At 59.8% G+C, this 20,616-nt stretch overlaps 1 protein-coding gene and 2 long non-coding RNA genes across 4 annotated transcripts; 2 read left to right on the forward strand and 1 right to left on the reverse strand.

Moving 5' to 3' along the window:
- Positions 1 to 194: 194 nt before the first annotated feature.
- Positions 195 to 20,262, reverse strand: PPP2R1A (protein phosphatase 2 scaffold subunit Aalpha). Its single transcript, XM_058860067.1, has 15 exons — positions 20,095 to 20,262; positions 19,368 to 19,458; positions 19,018 to 19,118; positions 16,526 to 16,758; positions 14,583 to 14,730; positions 12,959 to 13,114; positions 10,937 to 11,051; positions 9,515 to 9,585; positions 8,764 to 8,898; positions 6,060 to 6,233; positions 4,990 to 5,050; positions 3,230 to 3,384; positions 1,833 to 1,975; positions 846 to 937; positions 195 to 231 (listed from the first exon to the last, which is right to left on the reverse strand). The coding sequence occupies exons 1-15, from the start codon at positions 20,170 to 20,172 to the stop codon at positions 215 to 217; spliced, it is 1,770 nt and encodes a 589-aa protein (XP_058716050.1). The 5' UTR covers positions 20,173 to 20,262; the 3' UTR covers positions 195 to 214.
- On the forward strand, positions 10,283 to 11,572 carry LOC131590168 (uncharacterized). Its single transcript, XR_009280003.1, has 3 exons — positions 10,283 to 10,299; positions 10,903 to 11,113; positions 11,433 to 11,572. It is a non-coding gene; the product is annotated as an uncharacterized LOC131590168 (long non-coding RNA).
- LOC131590166 (uncharacterized) lies at positions 14,055 to 14,575 on the forward strand. 2 transcript variants are annotated; one of them, XR_009280001.1, is made up of 3 exons: positions 14,055 to 14,134; positions 14,176 to 14,368; positions 14,400 to 14,575. It is a non-coding gene; the product is annotated as an uncharacterized LOC131590166 (long non-coding RNA). The 2 variants fall into 2 exon arrangements; XR_009280000.1 differs by having other exon boundaries at positions 14,410 to 14,575.
- Positions 20,263 to 20,616: the final 354 nt, after the last annotated feature.

Raw genomic sequence — 20,616 nt, forward strand, 5'->3', positions numbered from 1 at the left:
CCCGCCCCTCCCCCCACCCCAATAAAGGACAGCGCAGCCTCGTTGTGGTTTTTATTAACGGCGAAATCCTCGTTAATTAATTAATTAATGAACGGAGAGCAAAGAGGGTGGGGGAGGGGAGGGGGGGAGGGGAAGGGGGGAGGGGAGGGGGTGGGGGAGGGGCGGTCACAGCTCCGGGTTCATGCGGGGGGGGTCCCCGGGGGGGGGGGCGGGGTCAGGCCAGCGCCAGCACTGTGGGGGAGGGGAGAGAGAGAGAGAGAGAGAGAGAGGTCACGTGACCTCACCTGGGCTCACCTGGGCTGGCCCCTCCCCCCAGCAGTGCCCAGGTGTGTCCAGGTGTGTTCTAGACTGTTCTAGGTGTGTTCTAGGTGTCCCCAGGTGTCCCCAGGTGTCCCCAGGACCCCCCAGGTGTCCCCAGGTGTGTCCCAGGTGTATTCCAGGTGTCCTCAGCTGTCCCCAGGTGTCCCCAGGTGTGTTTTTGGTGTCCCCAGGTGTGTTCCAGGTGTCCCCAGTGCTCCCCAGGTGTCCCCAGGTGTCCTCAGGTGTCCCCAGGTGTCCCCAGGTGTGTTTTGGGTGTCCCCAGGTGTCCCCAGGTGTGTCCCCAGTTGTCCCCAGGTGTCCCCAGGTGTGTTCCAGGTGTCCCCAGGTGTGTCCCCAGGTGTCCCCAGGTGTCCCCAGGTGTCCCCAGGTGTCCCCAGGTGTGTTTTTGATGTCCCCAGATGTTCCCCAGGTGTCCCCAGGTGTCCCAGGTGTCCCCAGGTGTCCCCAGGTGTGTCCCCAGGTGTCCCCAGGTGTGTTTTGGGTGTCCCCAGGTGTCCCCAGGTGTGTCCCCAGGTGTCCCTCACCTGTCAGCGCCTCCTGTGCGAAATATTTGACGTCGACGTCCTGGTCCTGCGTCAGCTTCTCCAGCACCGGCTTCACCTCGGTCTGCAGCGTCCTGGACAGGTGAGAACGGACAGGTGAGACCAGTATGGACCAGTATGGACCAGTACGGAGCAGTACAGACCAGTATAAACCAGTCTAAACCAGTACAAACCAGTATAAACCAGTATAAACCAGTATAAACCAGTACCTGCTGTCCAGGATGGGCCCGATGCGCTGCAGGGATTTGGCCACGCCCCATTCCCAGTACAAACCAGTATAAACCAGTGTCCCCAGTCTCCCCAGCCCCGTTTCCAGTCCAAACCAGTCCAAACCAGTCCAAACCAGTATAAACCAGTCTAAACCAGTATAAACCAGTATAAACCAGTATAAACCAGTACCCGCTGTCCAGGATGGGCCCGATGCGCTGCAGGGATTTGGCCACGCCCCATTCCCAGTACAAACCAGTATAAACCAGTGTCCCCAGTATCCCCAGCCCCGTTTCCAGTCCAAACCAGTATAAACCAGTATAAACCAGTATAAACCAGTGTCCCCAGTATCCCCAGCCCCGTTTCCAGTCCAAACCAGTCCAAACCAGTATAAACCAGTATAAACCAGTATAAACCAGTACCCGCTGTCCAGGATGGGCCCGATGCGCTGCAGGGATTTGGCCACGCCCCATTCCCAGTACAAACCAGTATAAACCAGTGTCCCCAGTATCCCCAGCCCCGTTTCCAGTCCAAACCAGTCCAAACCAGTATAAACCAGTATAAACCAGTCTAAACCAGTATAAACCAGTATAAACCAGTACCCGCTGTCCAGGATGGGCCCGATGCGCTGCAGGGATTTGGCCACGCCCCATTCCCAGTACAAACCAGTATAAACCAGTGTCCCCAGTATCCCCAGCCCCGTTTCCAGTCCAAACCAGTCCAAACCAGTATAAACCAGTATAAACCAGTATAAACCAGTACCCGCTGTCCAGGATGGGCCCGATGCGCTGCAGGGATTTGGCCACGTTGAAGCGAACGTTGGCCACGGCGTCGGCCGCCATGCGCAGCACGGTGGGCAACATCTGCGTGGTGGTGACCTCCTGACCGCACACCTCCGACAACACCTGCACAGGTGAGACAGGTACAGGTGTGACACAGGTGTGATGGGTGTGATGGGTGTGATGGGACAGGTGTGACAGGTGTGACACAGGTGTGACCCCCCCAGAGCCATGCGCAGCACGGTGGGCAACATCTGGGTGGTGGTGACCTCCTGACCGCACACCTCCGATAACACCTGCACAGGTGAGACAGGTGAGACAGGTGAGACAGGTGTGACAGGTACAGGTGACACAGGTGTGACAGGTGTGACATGGACAGGTGTGACAGGTGTGATGTGACAGGTGTGACACAGGTGTGACAGCAACATCTGCGTGGTGGTGACCTCCTGACCGCACACCTCCGACAACACCTGCACAGGTGAGACAGGGACAGGTGTGACAGGTGTGATGGGTGTGATGTGACAGGTGTGACAGGTGTGACACAGGTGTGACAGCAACATCTGCGTGGTGGTGACCTCCTGACCGCACACCTCTGATAACACCTGGACAGGTGAGACAGGTACAGGTGTGACACAGGTGTGACAGGTGTGACAGGTGTGACAGGTGTGACACAGGTGTGACAGCAACATCTGCGTGGTGGTGACCTCCTGACCGCACACCTCCGACAACACCTGCACAGGTGAGACAGGTACAGGTGTGACACAGGTGTGACAGGTGTGACATGGACAGGTGTGACAGGTGTGACACAGGTGTGACAGCAACATCTGCGTGGTGGTGACCTCCTGACCGCACACCTCTGATAACACCTGGTGAGACAGGTACAGGTGTGACAGGTGTGACAGGTGTGACAGGTGTGACACAGGTGTGACAGCAACATCTGGGTGGTGGTGACCTCCTGACCGCACACCTCTGACAACACCTGGACAGGTGAGACAAGTGACACAGGTGTGACAGGTGTGACATGGACAGGTGTGACAGGTGTGACACAGGTGTGATGGGACAGGTGTGACACAGGTGTGACAGGTACAGGTGACACAGGTGTGACAGGTGTGACAGGTGACACAGGTGTGACACAGCTGTTTCCAGGTGTGTCCAGGTGTCCCCAGGTGTGTCCAGGTGTACCCAGGTGTGTCCAGCTGTACCCCAGGTGTCCCCAGGTGTGTCCAGATGTACCCCAGGTGTCCCCAGCTGTCCCCAGGTGTCCCCAGGTGTGTCCAGGTGTCCCCAGCTGTCCCCAGGTGTCCCCAGGTGTATCCAGGTGTACCCCAGGTGTCCCCAGGTGTACCCAGGTGTACCCCAGGTGTGTCCAGGTGTACTCACGTTGATGCAGAACAGCGTGGTCATGCGGTGCAGGTAGTTGGGGTCGGCGGCCATGGCGAGCACCTTGGGCACGATGGTGCCCTGGGCCCAGGTGTGCCCGAACCTCTCCACCAGTTTGCGCAGGTTACTGGTGGCGGCCTCGCGGATGGCGTACACTGCGGGGGAGGACCAGTGTCAACCAGTATAAACCAGTATAAACCAGTACAGACCGCTATGTACCAGTATAAACCAGTACAGAGCAGTATAGACCGGTATAAACCAGTATAAACCAGTACAGAGCAGTACAGAGCAGTATAGACCGGTATATACCAGTATAAACCAGTACAGACCGCTATATACCAGTATAAACCAGTACAGAACAGTATAGACCGGTATATACCAGTATAAACCAGTACAGACCAGTATACACCAGTATAAACCAGTACAGAGCAGTATAGACCGGTATATACCAGTATAAACCAGTACAGACCGCTATATACCAGTATAAACCAGTACAGAACAGTATACACCAGTATAAACCAGTACAAACCGCTATATACCAGTATAAACCAGTATAGACCAGTACAGATCGCTATATACCAGTATAAACCAGTACAGAGCACTATAGACCGGTATAAACCAGTATAAACCAGTACAGACCGCTATATACCAGTATAAACCAGTATAAACCAGTACAGACCGCTATATACCAGTATAAACCAGTATAAACCAGTACAGACCGCTATATACCAGTATAAACCAGTACAGAGCACTATAGACCGGTATAAACCAGTATAAACCAGTACAGACTGCTATATACCAGTATAAACCAGTACAGAGCAGTATAGACCAGTATAAACCAGTACAGAGCACTGTAGACCGGTATAAACCAGTATAAACCAGTATAGACCGCTATATACCAGTATAAACCCGTATAAACCAGTATAAACCAGTATAAACCAGTATAGACCAGTACAGACCGCTATATACCAGTATAAACCAGTACACAACAATATAGACCAGTATAAACCAGTATAAACCAGTATAAACCAGTACAGAACAGTATAGACCAGTATAAACCAGTATAAACCAGTATGGATCAGTATGAACCAGTATGGGCCAGTGACCAGTGTCAACTGGCATAAATCAATATAAACCAGTATAAACCAGTATAAACCAGTATAGACCAGTACAGACCAGTATAAGCCAGTATAGACCAGTATACACCAGTATAAACCAGTATAAACCAGTATAGACCAGCATAAACCAGTATAGAGCAGTATAGCCCAGTATAAACCAGTATGGATGAGTATGAACCAGTATGGGCTGGTGACCAGTGTCGACTGGCATAAACCAGTATAAACCAGTATAAACCAGTATAAACCAGTATTGACCAGTATTGACCAGTATAGAGCAGTATAAACTGGCATACACCAGTATAAACCAGTATGGGCCAGTATAAACCAGTATAGACCGGTACTACCCACTACCACCACACAGTAACCCTCCCAGTCCATCCCAGTTCATCCCAGTCCCTCCCAGTTCCTCCCAGTCCATCCCAGTTCCCTCCCAGTCCATCCCAGTTCCCTCCCAGTTCATCCCAGTCCCTCCCAGTTCCTCCCAGTTCCTCCCAGTCCCTCCCAGTTCCCTCCCAGTCCCCTCCCAGTCCCTCCCAGTCCCTCCCAGTCCCTCCCAGTTCCCTCCCAGTCCCCTCCCAGTCCCTCCCAGTCCCTCCCAGTTCATCCCAGTCCCTCCCAGTCCATCCCAGTTCATCCCAGTACCGTGATCCACCAGCCAGGCCATGCAGAGCGAGTTCAGTTTCTCATCGAAGAACTCCACGCCCTGGGGGGGGGGAGACACCAGTAAGGACCAGTACAGACCAGTAAGGACCAGTACAGACCAGTAAGGACCAGCACAGCCAGACAAAGACCAACACAAACCAGTACAAACCAGTATGAACCAGTATAAACCAGTACGGTACGGTACAAACTGATCCACACTGCTACAGACTGGTTTAAACCAACAGAAACCAGTACAAACCAGTATGGACCAGTATGAATAAACCCCGCCCAGTCCATCCCAGTCTCCTCCCAGTCCATCCCAGTCTCCTCCCAGTCTTCTCCCAGTCCCTCCCAGTCCCTCCCAGTTCATCCCAGTCTCCTCCCAGTCCCTCCCAGTCCCTCCCAGTTCATCCCAGTCTCCTCTCAGTCCATCCCAGTGCCCCATACATGGCTCCAGCTCCCTCCCAGTTTATCCCAGTCCATCCCAGTCCATCCCAGTGCATCCCAGCTCCCTCCCAGTCCCTCCCAGTCCCTCCCAGTCCATCCCAGTTCCCCTCAATGAACTCCCAGTGTCTCCCCTGCTCCCCTTAGTGGCAGCTTTGGGAACTGCAACCTCCTCCCAGTGCCCCGTACACGGCTCCAGCTCCCTCCCAGTTTATCCCAGTCCCTCCCAGTTTATCCCAGTCCCTCCCAGTGGCTCCCAGTCCATCCCAGTTTGTCCCAGTCTCACCAGCTGGCCGGCCAGCAGCGGCATGTACTCGATGATGGCGAGTCTCACGCGCCACAGCCCCATCCCAGTATATCCCAGTACATCCCAGTCCCTCCCAGCTCCCTCCCAGTGCCTCCCAGTCCATCCCAGTCCCTCCCATTTCATCCCAGTCCATCCCAGTTCCCCTCAATCAATTCCCAGTGTCTCTCCTGCTCCCCTTAGTGGCAGCTTTGCGAACTGCAGCTTCCTCCCAGTGCCCCGTACACGGCTCCAGCTCCCTCCCAGTTTATCCCAGTCCCTCCCAGTTTATCCCAGTGCCTCCCAGTTTATCCCAGTGCCTCCCAGTTTGTCCCAGTCTCACCAGCTGGCCGGCCAGCAGCGGCATGTACTCGATGATGGCGAGTCTCACGCGCCACTTGGCGTCCTCGGCCAGCTCCACGATGGCCGGGAGCAGCGACTGCGAGAGCTGCCGGATGCCGATCACCTCGTTCACGCAGTCCAGGTTGGAGATGATGTTCAGCCGCACCTCGGGGCACTGGGAGGGACTGGGAGTTACTGGGAGGGACTGGGAGAGGGTTGGGACAAACTGGGAGGGAGCTGGGAGGCAGTGGAAAGCACTGGGATGGACTGGGAGGGAGTGGGAGGGACTGGGAGGGAACTGGTCCAGGTTGGAGATGATGTTCAGCCGCACCTCGGGGCACTGGGAGGGACTGGGGGTTACTGGGAGGGACTGGGAGGGAACTGGGAGAGGGTTGGGACAAACTGGGACAAACTGGGAGCGGACTGGGAGGGAGTGGAAAGCACTGGGAGGGAGCTGGAGGAGGTTGCAGTTCCCAAAGCTGCCACTAAGGGGAGCAGGAGAGACACTGGGAATCGATTGAAGGGGACTGGGAGGGACTGGGATAAACTGGGATGGACTGGGAGGGACTGGGAGGGGATTGGGAGGGACTGGGAGAGGACTGGGATGAACTGGGAGGGATTGGGAGGGACTGGGAGGGATTGGGAGGGACTGGGAGGCACTGGGAGGGACTGGGAGGGACTGGAAAGGAACTGCTCCAGGTTGGAGATGATGTTCAGCCGCACCTCGGGGCACTGGGAGGGACTGGGAGTTACTGGGAGGGACTGGGAAAGGGTTGGGACAAACTGGGACAAACTGGGAGGGAGTGGAAAGCACTGGGAGGCACTGGGAACAAGCTGCAGTTCCCAAAGCTGCCACTAAGGGGAGCATGGGAGACACTGGGAGTTCATTGAAGGGGACTGGGATGGACTGGGATAAACTGGGAGGGAATTGGGAGGGACTGGGAGGGAATTGGGAGGGACGGGGAGGGGACTGGGATGAACTGGGAGGGATTGGGAGGGACTGGGATGGACTGGGAGGGACTGGGAGGGAACTGGTCCAGGTTGGAGATGATGTTCAGCCGCACCTCAGGGCACTGGGGGGAACTGGGAGTTACTGGGAGGGACTGGGAGAGGGTTGGGACAAACTGGGACAAACTGGGACAAACTGGGAGGGAGTGGAAAGCCCTGGGAGGGAGCTGGAGGAGGCTGCAGTTCCCAAAGCTGCCACTAAGGGGAGCAGGAGACACACTGGGAGTTGATTGAGGGGAACTGGGATGGACTGGGAGGGACTGGGAGCAGGTGTCAGTGGGTGGTGGCTCCCCAGATGTCCCCAGCTATAGCAGGTGTGTCCCCAGGTGTGTCCCCAGGTGTGCTCTGGGTGTGCCCAGGTGTGCTCAGGTGTGTCCCCAGGTGTGTCCCCAGGTGTCCCCAGGTGTGTCCCCAGGTGTATCCAGGTGTGTCCAGGTATGTCCCCAGGTGTTCCCAGGTGTCCCCAGGTGTATCCAGGTGTTCCCAGGTGTCCCCACGTGTGTCCCCAGGTGTCCCCAGGTGTGTTCCAGGTGTGTCACCTCGTCCTTGAGCTGTGCCAGGAACAGGGGCAGCAGGTGTTGTGTATCCCATGTACCCCAGGTGTACTGTGGGTGTATCCAGGTGTACCCCAGGTGTACCCCAGGTGTATCCAGGTGTACTGTAGGTGTTCCCAGGTGTGCTCAGGTGTGTCCAGGTGTGTCCCCAGGTGTCCCCAGGTGTGTCACCTCGTCCTTGAGCTGTGCCAGGAACAGAGGCAGCAGGTGTTGTGTATCCCCATGTACCCCACGTGTACTGTAGGTGTATCCAGGTGTACTGTGGGTGTTCCCAGGTGTATCCAGGTGTGCCCAGGTGTCCCCAGGTGTGTCCCCAGGTGCGTCACCTCGTCCTTGAGCTGTGCCAGGAACAGGGGCAGCAGGTGTTGTGTACCCCCATGTACTGTGGGTGTATCCAGGTGTACTGTGGGTGTATCCAGGTGTACTGTGGGTGTATCCAGGTGTATCCAGGTGTTCCCAGGTGTCCCCAGGTGTGTCCCCAGGTGTGTCACCTCGTCCTTGAGCTGTGCCAGGAACAGGGGCAGCAGGTGTTGTGTATCCCCATGTACCCCAGGTGTACCCCAGGTGTATCCAGGTGTACTGTGGGTGTATCCAGGTGTACTGTGGGTGTATCCAGGTGTACTGTGGGTGTATCCAGGTGTATCCAGGTGTGCTCAGGTGTGTTCCCAGGTGTGCTCAGGTGTGTCCCCAGGTGTGTCACCTCGTCCTTGAGCTGTGCCAGGAACAGGGGCAGCAGGTGTTGTGTACCCCCATGTACTGTGGGTGTATCCAGGTGTACTGTGGGTGTATCCAGGTGTCCCCAGGTGTGCTCAGGTGTGTCCCCAGGTGTCCCCAGGTGCGTCACCTCGTCCTTGAGCTGTGCCAGGAACAGGGGCAGCAGGTGTTGTGTATCCCCATGTACCCCAGGTGTACTGTGGGTGTATCCAGGTGTCCCCAGGTGTATCCAGGTGTGCTCAGGTGTGTCCCCAGGTGTGTCACCTCGTCCTTGAGCTGTGCCAGGAACAGGGGCAGCAGGTGTTGTGTACCCCCATGTACTGTGGGTGTATCCAGGTGTACTGTGGGTGTATCCAGGTGTACTGTGGGTGTATCCAGGTGTATCCAGGTGTCCCCAGGTGTGCTCAGGTGTGTCCCCAGGTGCGTCACCTCGTCCTTGAGCTGTGCCAGGAACAGGGGCAGCAGGTGTTCCACCGTGTTGTCCTTGCCCAGGATCGGGGACAGTCCCATGATCACCGAGGCCAGCGCTGACTTCACGTGTTGGTTGGCATCGGACACCAGCTCCTGCAGGTGGGACAGGTGAGACAGGTGAGACAGGTGAGGGACACCAAAGGTGTCCCAGATGTCCCCAGGTGTCCCCCAGGTGTCCCCAGCTGTCCCCAGGTGTGCCCAGATGTCCCCCAGGTGTGCCCAGGTGTCCCCAAGTGTCCCCAGATGTGTTTTTCTCCCCCCCGCAGGTGTCCCCAGGTGTGTCCCCAGCCCCCCCCAGGTACCCCCAGCTGTCCCCAGGTGTGCTCAGGTGTCCCCAGGTACCCCCAACTGTCCCCAGGTGTGTCCCCAGCTGTCCCCAGGTGTCCTCAGGTGTGTCCCCAGCTGTCCCCAGGTGTCCCCAGGTGTCCCCAGCTGTCCCCAGGTGTGCTCAGGTGTGTCCCCCGGTGTCCCCAGCTGTCCCCAGGTGTGCCCAGGTTGTCCCCAGCTGTCCCCAGGTGTCCCCAGGTGTGCTCAGGTGTGTCCCCAGTTGTGTCCCCAGGTGTCCCCAGCTGTCCCCAGGTGTCCCCAGGTGTCCCAGGTGTGCCCAGGTGTCCCCAGCTGTCCCCAGGTGTGCCCAGCTGTGCCCAGGTGTGCCCAGGTGTGTCCCCAGGTGTCCCCAGGTGTGCCCAGGTGTCCCAGGTGTGCTCACCTTGATGCAGGGCAGGATCTGGCCCATGATCACGGCCTCCCGGCAGTCGGGGGAGAGATTCTCGCAGAACTCTGGGGACACACGGGGACCCCAAAACGGGGACAGAAAACCCAAAATCGGGACAAAGAACCCAAAATTGGGACAAAGAACCCAAAATTGGGGCAGAAAACCCAAAATTGGGGCAGAAAACCCAAAACGGGGACAGGGAACACAAAATGGGGACAGAAAACCCAAAATTGGAACAAAGAACTCAAAATTGGGGCAGAAAACCCAAAATTGGGGCAGAAAACCCAAAATTGGGGCAGAAAACCCAAAATTGGGACAGAAAACCCAAAATTTGAACAAAGAACCCAAAATTTGGAACAGGGAACCCGAAATGGGGACAGAAAACCCAAAATTGGGACAAAGAACCCAAAATTGGGACAGAAAACCCAAAATTGGAACGAAGAACCCAAAATTTGGAAGAGGGAACCCGAAATTGGGGCTGGGACCCAAAATTGGGGCAGAAAACCCAAAATTGGGGCAGAAAACCCAAAATTTGGGGTGGGGAACCCGAAATTATGGCAGAAAACCCAAAATTGGGACAGGGACCCCAAAATGGGGACAGAAAACCCAAAATTGGGACAAGGAACCCCAAAACTGGAACAGGGAACCCGAAATTGAGGGTGGGGACCCCAAAATGGGGGTGGGGAACACCTGGACCAGGTCGGTGACCCCTGGATCAGGTTTGGGCCACCAAGGTTGGATTTTGGCCACCAAGGTTGGATCGGTGACATCAAGGTTGGGTCAGTGACACTAAAGTTGGGTTGGTGACACCTGTCCTGGGCTGGTGACACCTGTCCCAGGTCGGTGACACCTGTCCCAGGTTGGTGACACCTATCCTGGATTGGTGACACCTGTCCTGGGGTCAGTGACACCTGTCCCGGGTCGGTGACACCCGTCCTGGGTTGGTGACACCTGTCCCAGGTCGGTGACACCTGTCCCAGGTTGGTGACACCTGTCCTGGGTTGGTGACACCTGTCCCAGGTCGGTGACACCTGTCCTGGGCTGGTGACACCTGTCCCAGGTCGGTGACACCTGGATCAGGTTGGTGACACCTGTCCCGGGTCGGTGACACCGAGGTTGGGCTGGTGACACCAAGGCCAGGTTGGTGACACCTGTCCCGGGTTGGTGACACCTGTCCCAGGTCGGTGACACCTGTCCCAGGTCGGTGACACCTGTCCTGGGCTGGTGACACCTGTCCCGGGGGTGGTGACACCTGGGTCAGGTTGGTGACATCTGTCCCAGGTCGGTGACACCGAGGTTGGGCTGGTGACACCTGTCCCGGGGGTGGTGACACCTGTCCTGGATTGGTGACACCTGTCCCAGGTCGGTGACACCTGTCCCAGGTCGGTGACACCTGTCCCGGGGGTGGCCGCTGACCTTTGACCTTGTGTGACGCGGCCGCCCGGACCTCGGCCTCGCAGTCCTTCATCAGGCTCTGGAACGCCCCCACCAGGTCGGTCTTGGTGATCTCGGGGCCCACGGCGCGCTGGAGCTGCGGGGACAGGTGTGGACAGGTGAGCTCAGGTGTGTACAGGTGTGTACAGGTGTGTACAGGTGTGTGTACAGGTGTGCACCACCAGGTCGGTCTTGGTGATCTCGGGGCCCACGGCGCGCTGCAGCTGCGGGGACAGGTGAGTACAGGTGAGCTCAGGTGTGTACAGGTGTGTTACAGGTGTGTACAGGTGTGGACAGGTGTGTACAGGCGTGTACAGCTGTGTCTGTGTATGTACAGGTGTGTGTGTACAGGTGTGCACCACCAGGTCGGTCTTGGTGATCTCGGGGCCCACGGCGCGCTGCAGCTGCGGGGACAGGTGTGGACAGGTGTGTTACAGGTGTCTACAGGTGTGTTACAGGTGTGTACAGGTGTCCCCAGGTGTGCACAGGTGTGTACAGGTGTCTACAGATGTGTCTGTGTGTGTACAGGTGTGTACAGGTGTGTCTGTGTGTGTACAGGTGTGCACCACCAGGTCGGTCTTGGTGATCTCGGGGCCCACGGCGCGCTGGAGCTGCGGGGACAGGTGAGTACAGGTGTGGACAGGTGAGTACAGGTGTGTTACAGGTGTGTACAGGTGTGTACAGGTGTGTTACAGGTGTGTACAGGTGTGTCTGTGTGTGTACAGGTGTGTACAGGTGTGTACAGGTGAGCTCAGGTGTGTACAGGTGTGTACAGGTGTGTTACAGGTGTGTACAGGTGTGTACAGGTGTGTCTGTGTATGTACAGGTGTGCACCACCAGGTCGGTCTTGGTGATCTCGGGGCCCACGGCGCGCTGGAGCTGCGGGGACAGGTGAGTACAGGTGTGTTACAGGTGTGTACAGGTGTGTTACAGGTGTGTTACAGGTGTGTACAGGTGTCCCCAGGTGTGGACAGGTGTGTATAAGTGTCTGTGAGTGTGTACAGGTGTGTACAGGTGTGTACAGGTGTGTACAGGTGAGCTCAGGTGTGTCTGTGTGTGTGTACAGGTGTGTACAAGTGTACCTGTGTATGTACAGGTGTGTACAGGTGAGTACAGGTGTGGACAGGTGGATACAGGTGTATACAGGTGTGTCTGTGTGTGTGTACAGGTGTGTACAGGTGTGTCTGTGTGTGTGTACAGGTGTGTACAGGTGTGTCTGTGTGTGTCTGGGTGTATCCCAGGTGTCCCCACGTGTACCCCAGGTGTGTCTGTGTGTGTCTGCGTGTCTCTGGGTGTACCCCAGGTGTATCCAGGTGTACCCCAGGTGTATCCAGGTGCGCCCAGGTGTATCCAGGTGTGCCCAGGTGTCCCCAGGTGTATCCAGGTGTGCCCAGGTGTCCCCAGGTGTATCCAGGTGTATCCCAGGTGTACCCAGGTGTATCCAGGTGTATCTCAGGTGTATCCAGGTGTACTCCAGGTGTACCCCAGGTGTCCCCAGGTGTATCCAGGTGTACCCCAGGTGTGCCCAGGTGTGTCCCCACCTCGGTGAACTTGTCGGCCACCATGTAGCGGACGCGCCAGGACTTGTCCTCGGCGGCCTGGCGCAGGGTGGGCATCACCAGCCCCTCCAGGTGTGCACAGGTGTGTCCAGGTGTACCCAGGTGTATCTCAGGTGTATCCAGGTGTATCTCAGATGTACCCAGGTGTACCCCAGGTGTCCCCAGGTGTGCCCAGGTGTGCCCAGGTGTGTCCCCACCTCGGTGAACTTGTCGGCCACCATGTATCGGACGCGCCAGGACTTGTCCTCGGCGGCCTGGCGCAGGGTGGGCATCACCAGCCCCTCCAGGTGTGCCCAGGTGTGTCCCAGGTGTGTCCCCAGGTGTGTCTGGGTGTGTCTGGGTGTATCCCAGGTGTATCCAGGTGTATCCAGGTGTATCTCAGGTGTGTCTGGGTGTACCCCAGGTGTATCCAGGTGTGCCCAGGTGTGCCCAGGTGTGTCCCCACCTCGGTGAACTTGTCGGCCACCATGTATCGGACGCGCCAGGACTTGTCCTCGGCGGCCTGGCGCAGGGTGGGCATCACCAGCCCCTCCAGCTCCTCCTGCGGCAGCAGCTGCGCGATGCTCACGCACGCCTCCACCGCCAGCAGCCGCACCGAGTCCTGCAGGTGAGCACAGGTGAGCTCAGGTGAGCACAGGTGAGCTCAGGTGAGAACAGGTGAGCTCCAGGTAACCCCCAAATGTCACCATGTAACCCCCAGGTGTCACCATGTAACCCCCCCAGTGCCGGCCTCCACCGCCAGCAGCCGCACCGAGTCCTGCAGGTGAGCACAGGTGAGCTCAGGTGAGAACAGGTGAGCTCCAGGTAACCCCCAAGTGTGCACAGGTAACCCCCAGGTAACCCCCAGGTGTCACCATGTAACCCCCCAGCGCTGGCCTCCACCGCCAGCAGCCGCACCGAGTCCTGCAGGTGAGCACAGGTGAGCACAGGTGAGCACAGGTGAGCTCCAGGTAACCCCCAAGTGTCCCCAGGTAACCCCCAGGTGTCATTATGTAACCCCCATGTAACCCCCCAGTGCTGGCCTCCACCGCCAGCAGCTGCACCGAGTCCTGCAGGTGAGCACAGGTGAGCTCAAGTGAGCACAGGTGAGAACAGGTAACCCCCAGGTGTCACCAGGTAACCCCCAGATAACCCCCATGTAACCCCCCAGTGCCGGCCTCCACCGCCAGCAGCCGCACCGAGTCCTGCAGGTGAGCACAGGTGAGCACAGGTGAGCTCAGGTGAGCACAGGTGAGAACAGGTAACCCCCAGGTGTGCACAGGTAACCCCCAGATAACCCCCAGGTGTCACCATGTAACCCCCCCAGTGCCGGCCTCCACCGCCAGCAGCCGCACCGAGTCCTGCAGGTGAGCACAGGTGAGCTCAGGTGAGCTCAGGTAACCCCCAGGTGTCACCAGAGAACTGCCAGGAGCCCCCAGGTGTACCCAGGAATCCCCAGGTGTGTTTTTATGCCCCCCAGGTGTGCCCAGGTGTGCCCAGGTGTGTTTTTATGCCCCCCAGGTGTGCCCAGGTGTGCCCAGGTGTGCCCAGGTGTGCCGTACCTGCTCGTCCGAGGCCAGGTTGGAGAACATGGGGATGATCTCGCTCTTGACGTGCTCCAGCTCCCCCCAGGTGTGCCCAGGTGTGCCCAGGTGTGCCCAGGTGTGCCCAGGAGCCCCCCAGGTGTGCCCAGGTGTGCCCAGGTGTGCCGTACCTGCTCGTCCGAGGCCAGGTTGGAGAACATGGGGATGATCTCGCTCTTGACGTGCTCCAGCTCCCCCCAGGTGTGCCCAGGTGTGTTTTTACGCCCCCCAGGTGTGCCCAGGTGTGCCCAGGTGTGCCCAGGTGTGCCCAGGTGTGTTTTTACGCCCCCCAGGTGTGCCCAGGAGCCCCCCAGGTGTGCCCAGGTGTGCCCAGGTGTGCCCAGGTGTGCCGTACCTGCTCGTCCGAGGCCAGGTTGGAGAACATGGGGATGATCTCGCTCTTGACGTGCTCCAGCTCCCCCCAGGTGTGCCCAGGTGTGTTTTTACGCCCCCCAGGTGTGCCCAGGTGTGCCCAGGTGTGCCCAGGTGTGCCCAGGTGTGCCGTACCTGCTCGTCCGAGGCCAGGTTGGAGAACATGGGGATGATCTCGCTCTTGACGTGCTCCAGCTCCAGCACCTTGGCGAACTCGCCCAGCTTGGAGGCGGCCGCGCGCCGCACCATGGGCGTGTCGTCCGAGCACAGGTTCCGGAAGTACCTGCGGGCACACCTGGGGTCACCTGGGGCACCTGGGGGCAACTGGGGACACCTGGGGTGGCCTGGGGGCACCTGGGGTGGCCTGGAGTCACCTGGGGGTCACCTGGGGACACCTGGGGTGGCCTGGGGGCAACTGGGGGCAACTGGGGACACCTGGGGTGGCCTGGGGATCACCTGGGGGCAGCTGGGGTGGCCTGGGGTCACCTGGGGGCAACTGGGGCTCACCTGGGGTGGCCTGGGGGCACCTGGGGGCAACTGGGGACACCTGGGGTGGCCTGGGGGCACCTGGGGGCAACTGGGGTGGCCTGGAGTCAACTGGGGCTCACCTGGGGTGGCCTGGGGGCACCTGGGGGCAACTGGGGACACCTGGGGTGGCCTGGGGGCACCTGGGGGCAACTGGGGTGGCCTGGAGTCAACTGGGGGTCACCTGGGGTGGCCTGGGGGCACCTGGGGGCAGCTGGGGCTCACCTGGGGACACCTGGGGTGGCCTGGGGTCACCTGGGGTGGCCTGAGGGCAACTGGGGGCAACTGGGGTGGCCTGGGGTCACCTGGGGTCACCTGGGGGTCACCTGGGGACACCTGGGGTGGCCTGGGGGCAACTGGGGGCAGCTGGGGGCAACTGGGGGACACCTGGGGTGGCCTGGGGATCACCTGGGGGCAGCTGGGGTGGCCTGGGGTCACCTGGGGCTCACCTGGGGTGGCCTGGGGGCACCTGGGGGCAACTGGGGACACCTGGGGTGGCCTGGGGGCACCTGGGGGCAGCTGGGGCTCACCTGGGGACACCTGGGGTGGCCTGGGGTCACCTGGGGTGGCCTGAGGGCAACTGGGGGCAACTGGGGTGGCCTGGGGGCACCCGGGCTCACCTGGGGCACCTGGGGGCAACTGGGGTGGCCTGGGGATCACCTGGGGGCAACTGGGGTGGCCTGGGGTCACCTGGGGGTCACCTGGGGGTCACCTGGGGACACCTGGGGTCACCTGGGGTCACCTGGGGTTACCTGGGCACTACTGGGACAGGTTGGTGACCCTGTGGTCAGTTCAGTGACCCCAGACCCAATTCAATGACCCCAGGGACAGTTCAGTGACCCCAGGGATTGGTCAGTGACCCCAGACCCAATTCAGTGACCCCAGGGATGGGTCAGTGACCCCAGACCCATCCCAGTGACCCCAGGGATGGGTCAGTGACCCCAGACCCAATTCAATGACCCCAGGGATTGGTCAGTGACCCCAGGGATGGGTCAGTGACCCCAGACCCAATTCAGTGACCCCAGACCCAATTCAGTGACCCCAGACCCAGCCCAGTGACCCCAGACCCCATTCAGTGACCCCAGGGATGGGTCAGTGACCCCAGACCCAATTCAATGACCCCAGGGATGGGTCAGTGACCCCAGACCCAATTCAGTGACCCCAGGGATTGGTCAGTGACCCCACACCCAGCTCAGTGACCCCAGGGATGGGTCAGTGACCCCAGACCCAATTCAGTGACCCCAAGGACAGTTCAATGACCCCAAGGACAGTTCAGTGACCCCAGACCCAGCCCAGTGACCCCAGACCCAGTTCAATGACCCCACCCCCCTCGTGGTCAGTCGGTCACTCACTGGCGCAGCTCAGCCTTGACCGGACTGGACACTCGTGGGTAGCAGTGACCCCAGGGATGGGTCAGTGACCCCAGACCCAGCCCAGTGACCCCAGACCCAATTCAGTGACCCCAGGGATGGGTCAGTGACCCCACACCCAGCCCAGTGACCCCAAGGACAGTTCAATGACCCCACCCCCCTCGTGGTCAGTCGGTCACTCACTGGCGCAGCTCAGCCTTGACCGGGCTGGACACTCGTGGGTAGCAGACGCTGAAGAGGCCGCAGGCCGAGGTCCGGGACGTGAACCAATCGCCGCCCGCCAGGCGCTTGACCAGCGGCACGAAGTGACCCTCCAGGTCCGGCGGGGAGTGCTCGTGGGACACGGCCCGGAGAGACTCCACCGCCTTGTCCCGCACAACCGTCTCCTCCACCGTGGCCAGGCTCTCCAGGGGGGGCTGCCGGACAGATGGACACGGTGTGGACACACGGACATGGGATGGACACATGGACACAGGGATGGACACATGGACACACAGGGATGGACACAGAGATGGACACACGGACATGGGATGGACACAGGGACTCCACCGCCTTGTCCCGCACAACCGTCTCCTCCACCGTGGCCAGGCTCTCCAGGGGCGGCTGCCGGACAGATGGACATGAGATGGACACATGGACACACAGGGATGGACACAGGGATGGACACACGGACAGGGATGGACACAGGGACTCCACCGCCTTGTCCCGCACAACCGTCTCCTCCACCGTGGCCAGGCTCTCCAGGGGCGGCTGCCGGACAGATGGACATGAGATGGACACACGGACAGGGTGTGGATACACAGACATGGACACATGGACACACAGGGATGGACACAGGATGGACACACGGACAGGGGATGGACACAGAGATGGACACAGGGATGGACACAGGGATGGACACACAGGGGATGGACACACAGAGACTCCACCGCCTTGTCCCGCACAACCGTCTCCTCCACCGTGGCCAGGCTCTCCAGGGGCGGCTGCCGGACAGATGGACACGGTGTGGACACACGGACATGAGATGGACACACGGACACATGGATGGACACACGGACACAGGGGATGGACACACGGACATGAGAAGGACACAGGGACACAGGGATGGACACATGGACATGGACACGAGGATGGACACACGGACACAGGGATGGACACACGGACACACAGGATGGACACACAGGATGGACACACAGACACACGGACGTGAGATGGACACACGGACGTGAGATGGACACACGGACAGGGGGTGGACACACGGACACACAGGGTGGACAGGGGGACTCCCCAGGTGTGTCTTTCCCTCCCCCCAGGTGTATTTTGTGTCCCCCCAGGTGTATTTTTGGGACACCCCAGGTGTATTTTGGGGTTCTCCAGGTGTATTTCCCCTCCCCAGGTGTATTTTGGGGTTCCCCAGGTGTATTTTGGGGTTCTCCAGGTGTATTTTCCCCTCCCCAGGTGTGTTTTCGGGACCCCCCAGGTGTATTTTGTGTCCCCCAGGTGTATTTTGGGGTTCCCCAGGTGTATTTTTCCCCTCCCCAGGTGTATTTTTGGGGTCCCCAGGTGTATTTTAGGGCTCCCCAGGTGTATTTCAGGGCTCCCCAGGTGTGTTTTTGCCCCCCCAGGTGTATTTTGGGGTCCCCAGGTGTGTTCTCAGGGTCCCCAGGTGTGTTTTTGCCCCCCCAGGTGTGTTTTATCCCCTCCAGGTGTATTTTAGGCCTCCCCAGGTGTGTTTTTGCCCCCCCAGGTGTATTTTAGGGCTCCCCAGGTGTATTTTAGGGCTCCCCAGGTGTGTTTTTGCCCCCCCAGGTGTGTTTTTTGCCCTCCCAGGTGTGTTTTCAGGGTCCCCAGGTGTATTTTTTGCACTCCCAGGTGTATTTTCGGGTCCCCAGGTGTGTTTTCGGGGTCCCCAGGTGTGTTTTTGCCCCCCCAGGTGTGTTTTTGCCCCCCCAGGTGTATTTAGGGGTCCCCAGGTGTATTTTAGGGCTCCCCAGGTGTATTTTTGGGGCTCCCAGGTGTATTTCAGGGCTCCCCAGGTGTGTTTTTGCCCCCCCAGGTGTATTTTTGGGGTTCCCAGGTGTGTTTTTTGCCCTCCCAGGTGTATTTTTGGGCTCCCCAGGTGTATTTTAGGGCTCCCCAGGTGTGTTTTTTGCCCCCCCAGGTGTATTTTAGGGCTCCCCAGGTGTGTTTTATCCCCTCCAGGTGTATTTTAGGGCTCCCCAGGTGTGTTTTTTGCCCCCCCAGGTGTATTTTAGGGCTCCCCAGGTGTGTTTTTGCCCCCCCAGGTGTATTTCAGGGCTCCCCAGGTGTGTTTTTGCCCCCCCAGGTGTGTTTCCGGGGTCCCCAGGTGTATTTCAGGGTCCCCAGGTGTGTTTTCAGGGTCCCCAGGTGTATTTTTTGCCCTCCCAGGTGTGTTTTTTGCCCTCCCAGGTGTATTTTGGGGTCCCCAGGTGTATTTCAGGGGTCCCCAGGTGTGTTTTTGCCCCCCCAGGTGTGTTTTGGGGTCCCCAGGTGTGTTTCAGGGCTCCCCAGGTGTGTTTTTGCCCTCCTCAGGTGTGTTTTTGCCCTCCCAGGTGTATTTTGGGGTCCCCAGGTGTATTTTAGGGCTCCCCAGGTGTGTTTTTGCCCCCCCAGGTGTGTTTTTGCCCCCCCAGGTGCGTTTTCGGGGCTCCTACCAGCAGGCAGTGCACGAACTCGGGCCCTCCCACGAGGGCGGTGAAGGTGCCGAGCTGCTCGGCCAGCGCCAGCAGCACCTCGTCCTCATCGTAAATGGTGTCTGTGACATCACAGGTGACACACCTGTCACTCACCTGTCCCCCCCCACACCTGTCAATCATCCCCCAAGCCCCGCCCACCGCCCCAAACCCCACCCACCGCCCCAAGCCCCGCCCACTCCACCCCACAGGGGAGATTTGGGGCCGTTTTTGGGAGCGATTTCGGGACCTCCCTGGGTTTCCTCACCCTCCCCTCCCCCCACCCCAGATTTTGGGGAGATTTCCCCGAATTTTGGGAGCCCTCCGGGTACCGGTGAGGAAAGGGAGGAGCTCGCTGCGGGTTCGCTCCACGCCCAGCGCCAGCGCGATGGTCGAGAGCTTCTTGATGCTGTTGAGCCGCAACTGGGATGGGGGGGAAAAAAAAATGGGAAAAACTTGAGGAAAATTTGGGGGAAAAAAGAACAAAACCGGGAATTGCCCTTTTTAAAGGCAAACCCCGCCCCCCCGGCGCGACGCAGCCAATCAACGGCGGCGTCTCACGGCACCGCGGCAGAGAGAAGCGCTCCGATTGGCTGGGAGAAGCCACGCCCACGCCGCCGGCAGCCAATGGGGAGCGGCGCTGACTCGGCCTCGCGCTGCCATTGGCTGGAGCCGCGAAGGGGGCGGGGCGAAGCCGGCGCTGCCCCGCCGCTAGGGGGCGCTGCGGAGAGCGGGGTGGATTCCCCCCCCTCGAACGCTGCGGACCAATCAGAACGCGCCTAACAAAACCAAACCGAGCCGCCAGCCAATCAGAGCGCGCCTTTCACCGCAATCTCCCCCCCCCCAAAGGGGACCAGCGCTGCCCCACACATGTAACGCCGCCTCCCATTCGCCCGCGCCTGAGGGGACCGGGCCGCCTCAGCCAATCAGCGCGGCCGTCTCATGGCGGCCATCAGCAGCGCGGCCGCGGCGAGCGGGCCGGGCCCCGAGGAGCGCGGAAGGCCCCCGAGGAGCGCGGGGAGGCCCGGGGGTGTCGCGGCGAGGCGGCGGCAGCCGTACCTGCACGTCCTCGTTGCGGAGCTCGTCGATGAGCACCGCGATGGGGTAAAGCGAATCGTCGCCGTCCGCCGCCGCCATCTTCGCCGCCGCCGCCGCCGCCCCGGCTCTGAGGGGCCGTACGGGGCCGCCCGCCCCGCTCCTGCAGGGTTTCCGCGGCGCTGATTGGCCGGCGCTGCCGCAGGGCCCGCCCCCCGGCTCTTCCCATTGGTGCAGGGAGCTGCCTGTCAGCTCGAGCCCGCCCCTGCGGAGGGGGCGCTGCCTCGCGCTGTGATTGGGCGAGGCGCTTGATTGGCAGCTGGGATGGGGGCGGGGTCAGGCGTTGCTGGGCAACGCGGAGGCGCCGTGTTGGAGGCCGGGAGGAACTGGGACGAACTGGGAGCGAACTGGGACGGACTGGGAGCGAACTGGGAGCCGCTGGACCGTGTTAGGACAGACCGGAATCCCCCTGGAGCCCGACTGGGAGCCGCTGGGTTCTACTGGGACAAACTGGGACCCACCAGGACGGGAACTGGGAGCCGCTGG

This window comes from Poecile atricapillus, chromosome 32, assembly GCF_030490865.1.
Source record: "Poecile atricapillus isolate bPoeAtr1 chromosome 32, bPoeAtr1.hap1, whole genome shotgun sequence".
Lineage (NCBI taxonomy): Eukaryota > Metazoa > Chordata > Aves > Passeriformes > Paridae > Poecile > Poecile atricapillus.

Coding starts and splice junctions, on each gene's coding strand:
- PPP2R1A (XM_058860067.1), bottom strand. CDS start 20,172: ATGGCGGCGGCGGACGGCGACGATTCGCTTTACCCCATCGCGGTGCTC. Junction 14,731..16,525: donor GTCAAGGCTGAGCTGCGCCA/GTGAGTGACCGA, acceptor GTGTGCCCGCAG/GTACTTCCGGAACCTGTGCT. Junction 1,976..3,229: donor CCACGCTGTTCTGCATCAAC/GTGAGTACACCT, acceptor TCACCTGTGCAG/GTGTTGTCGGAGGTGTGCGG.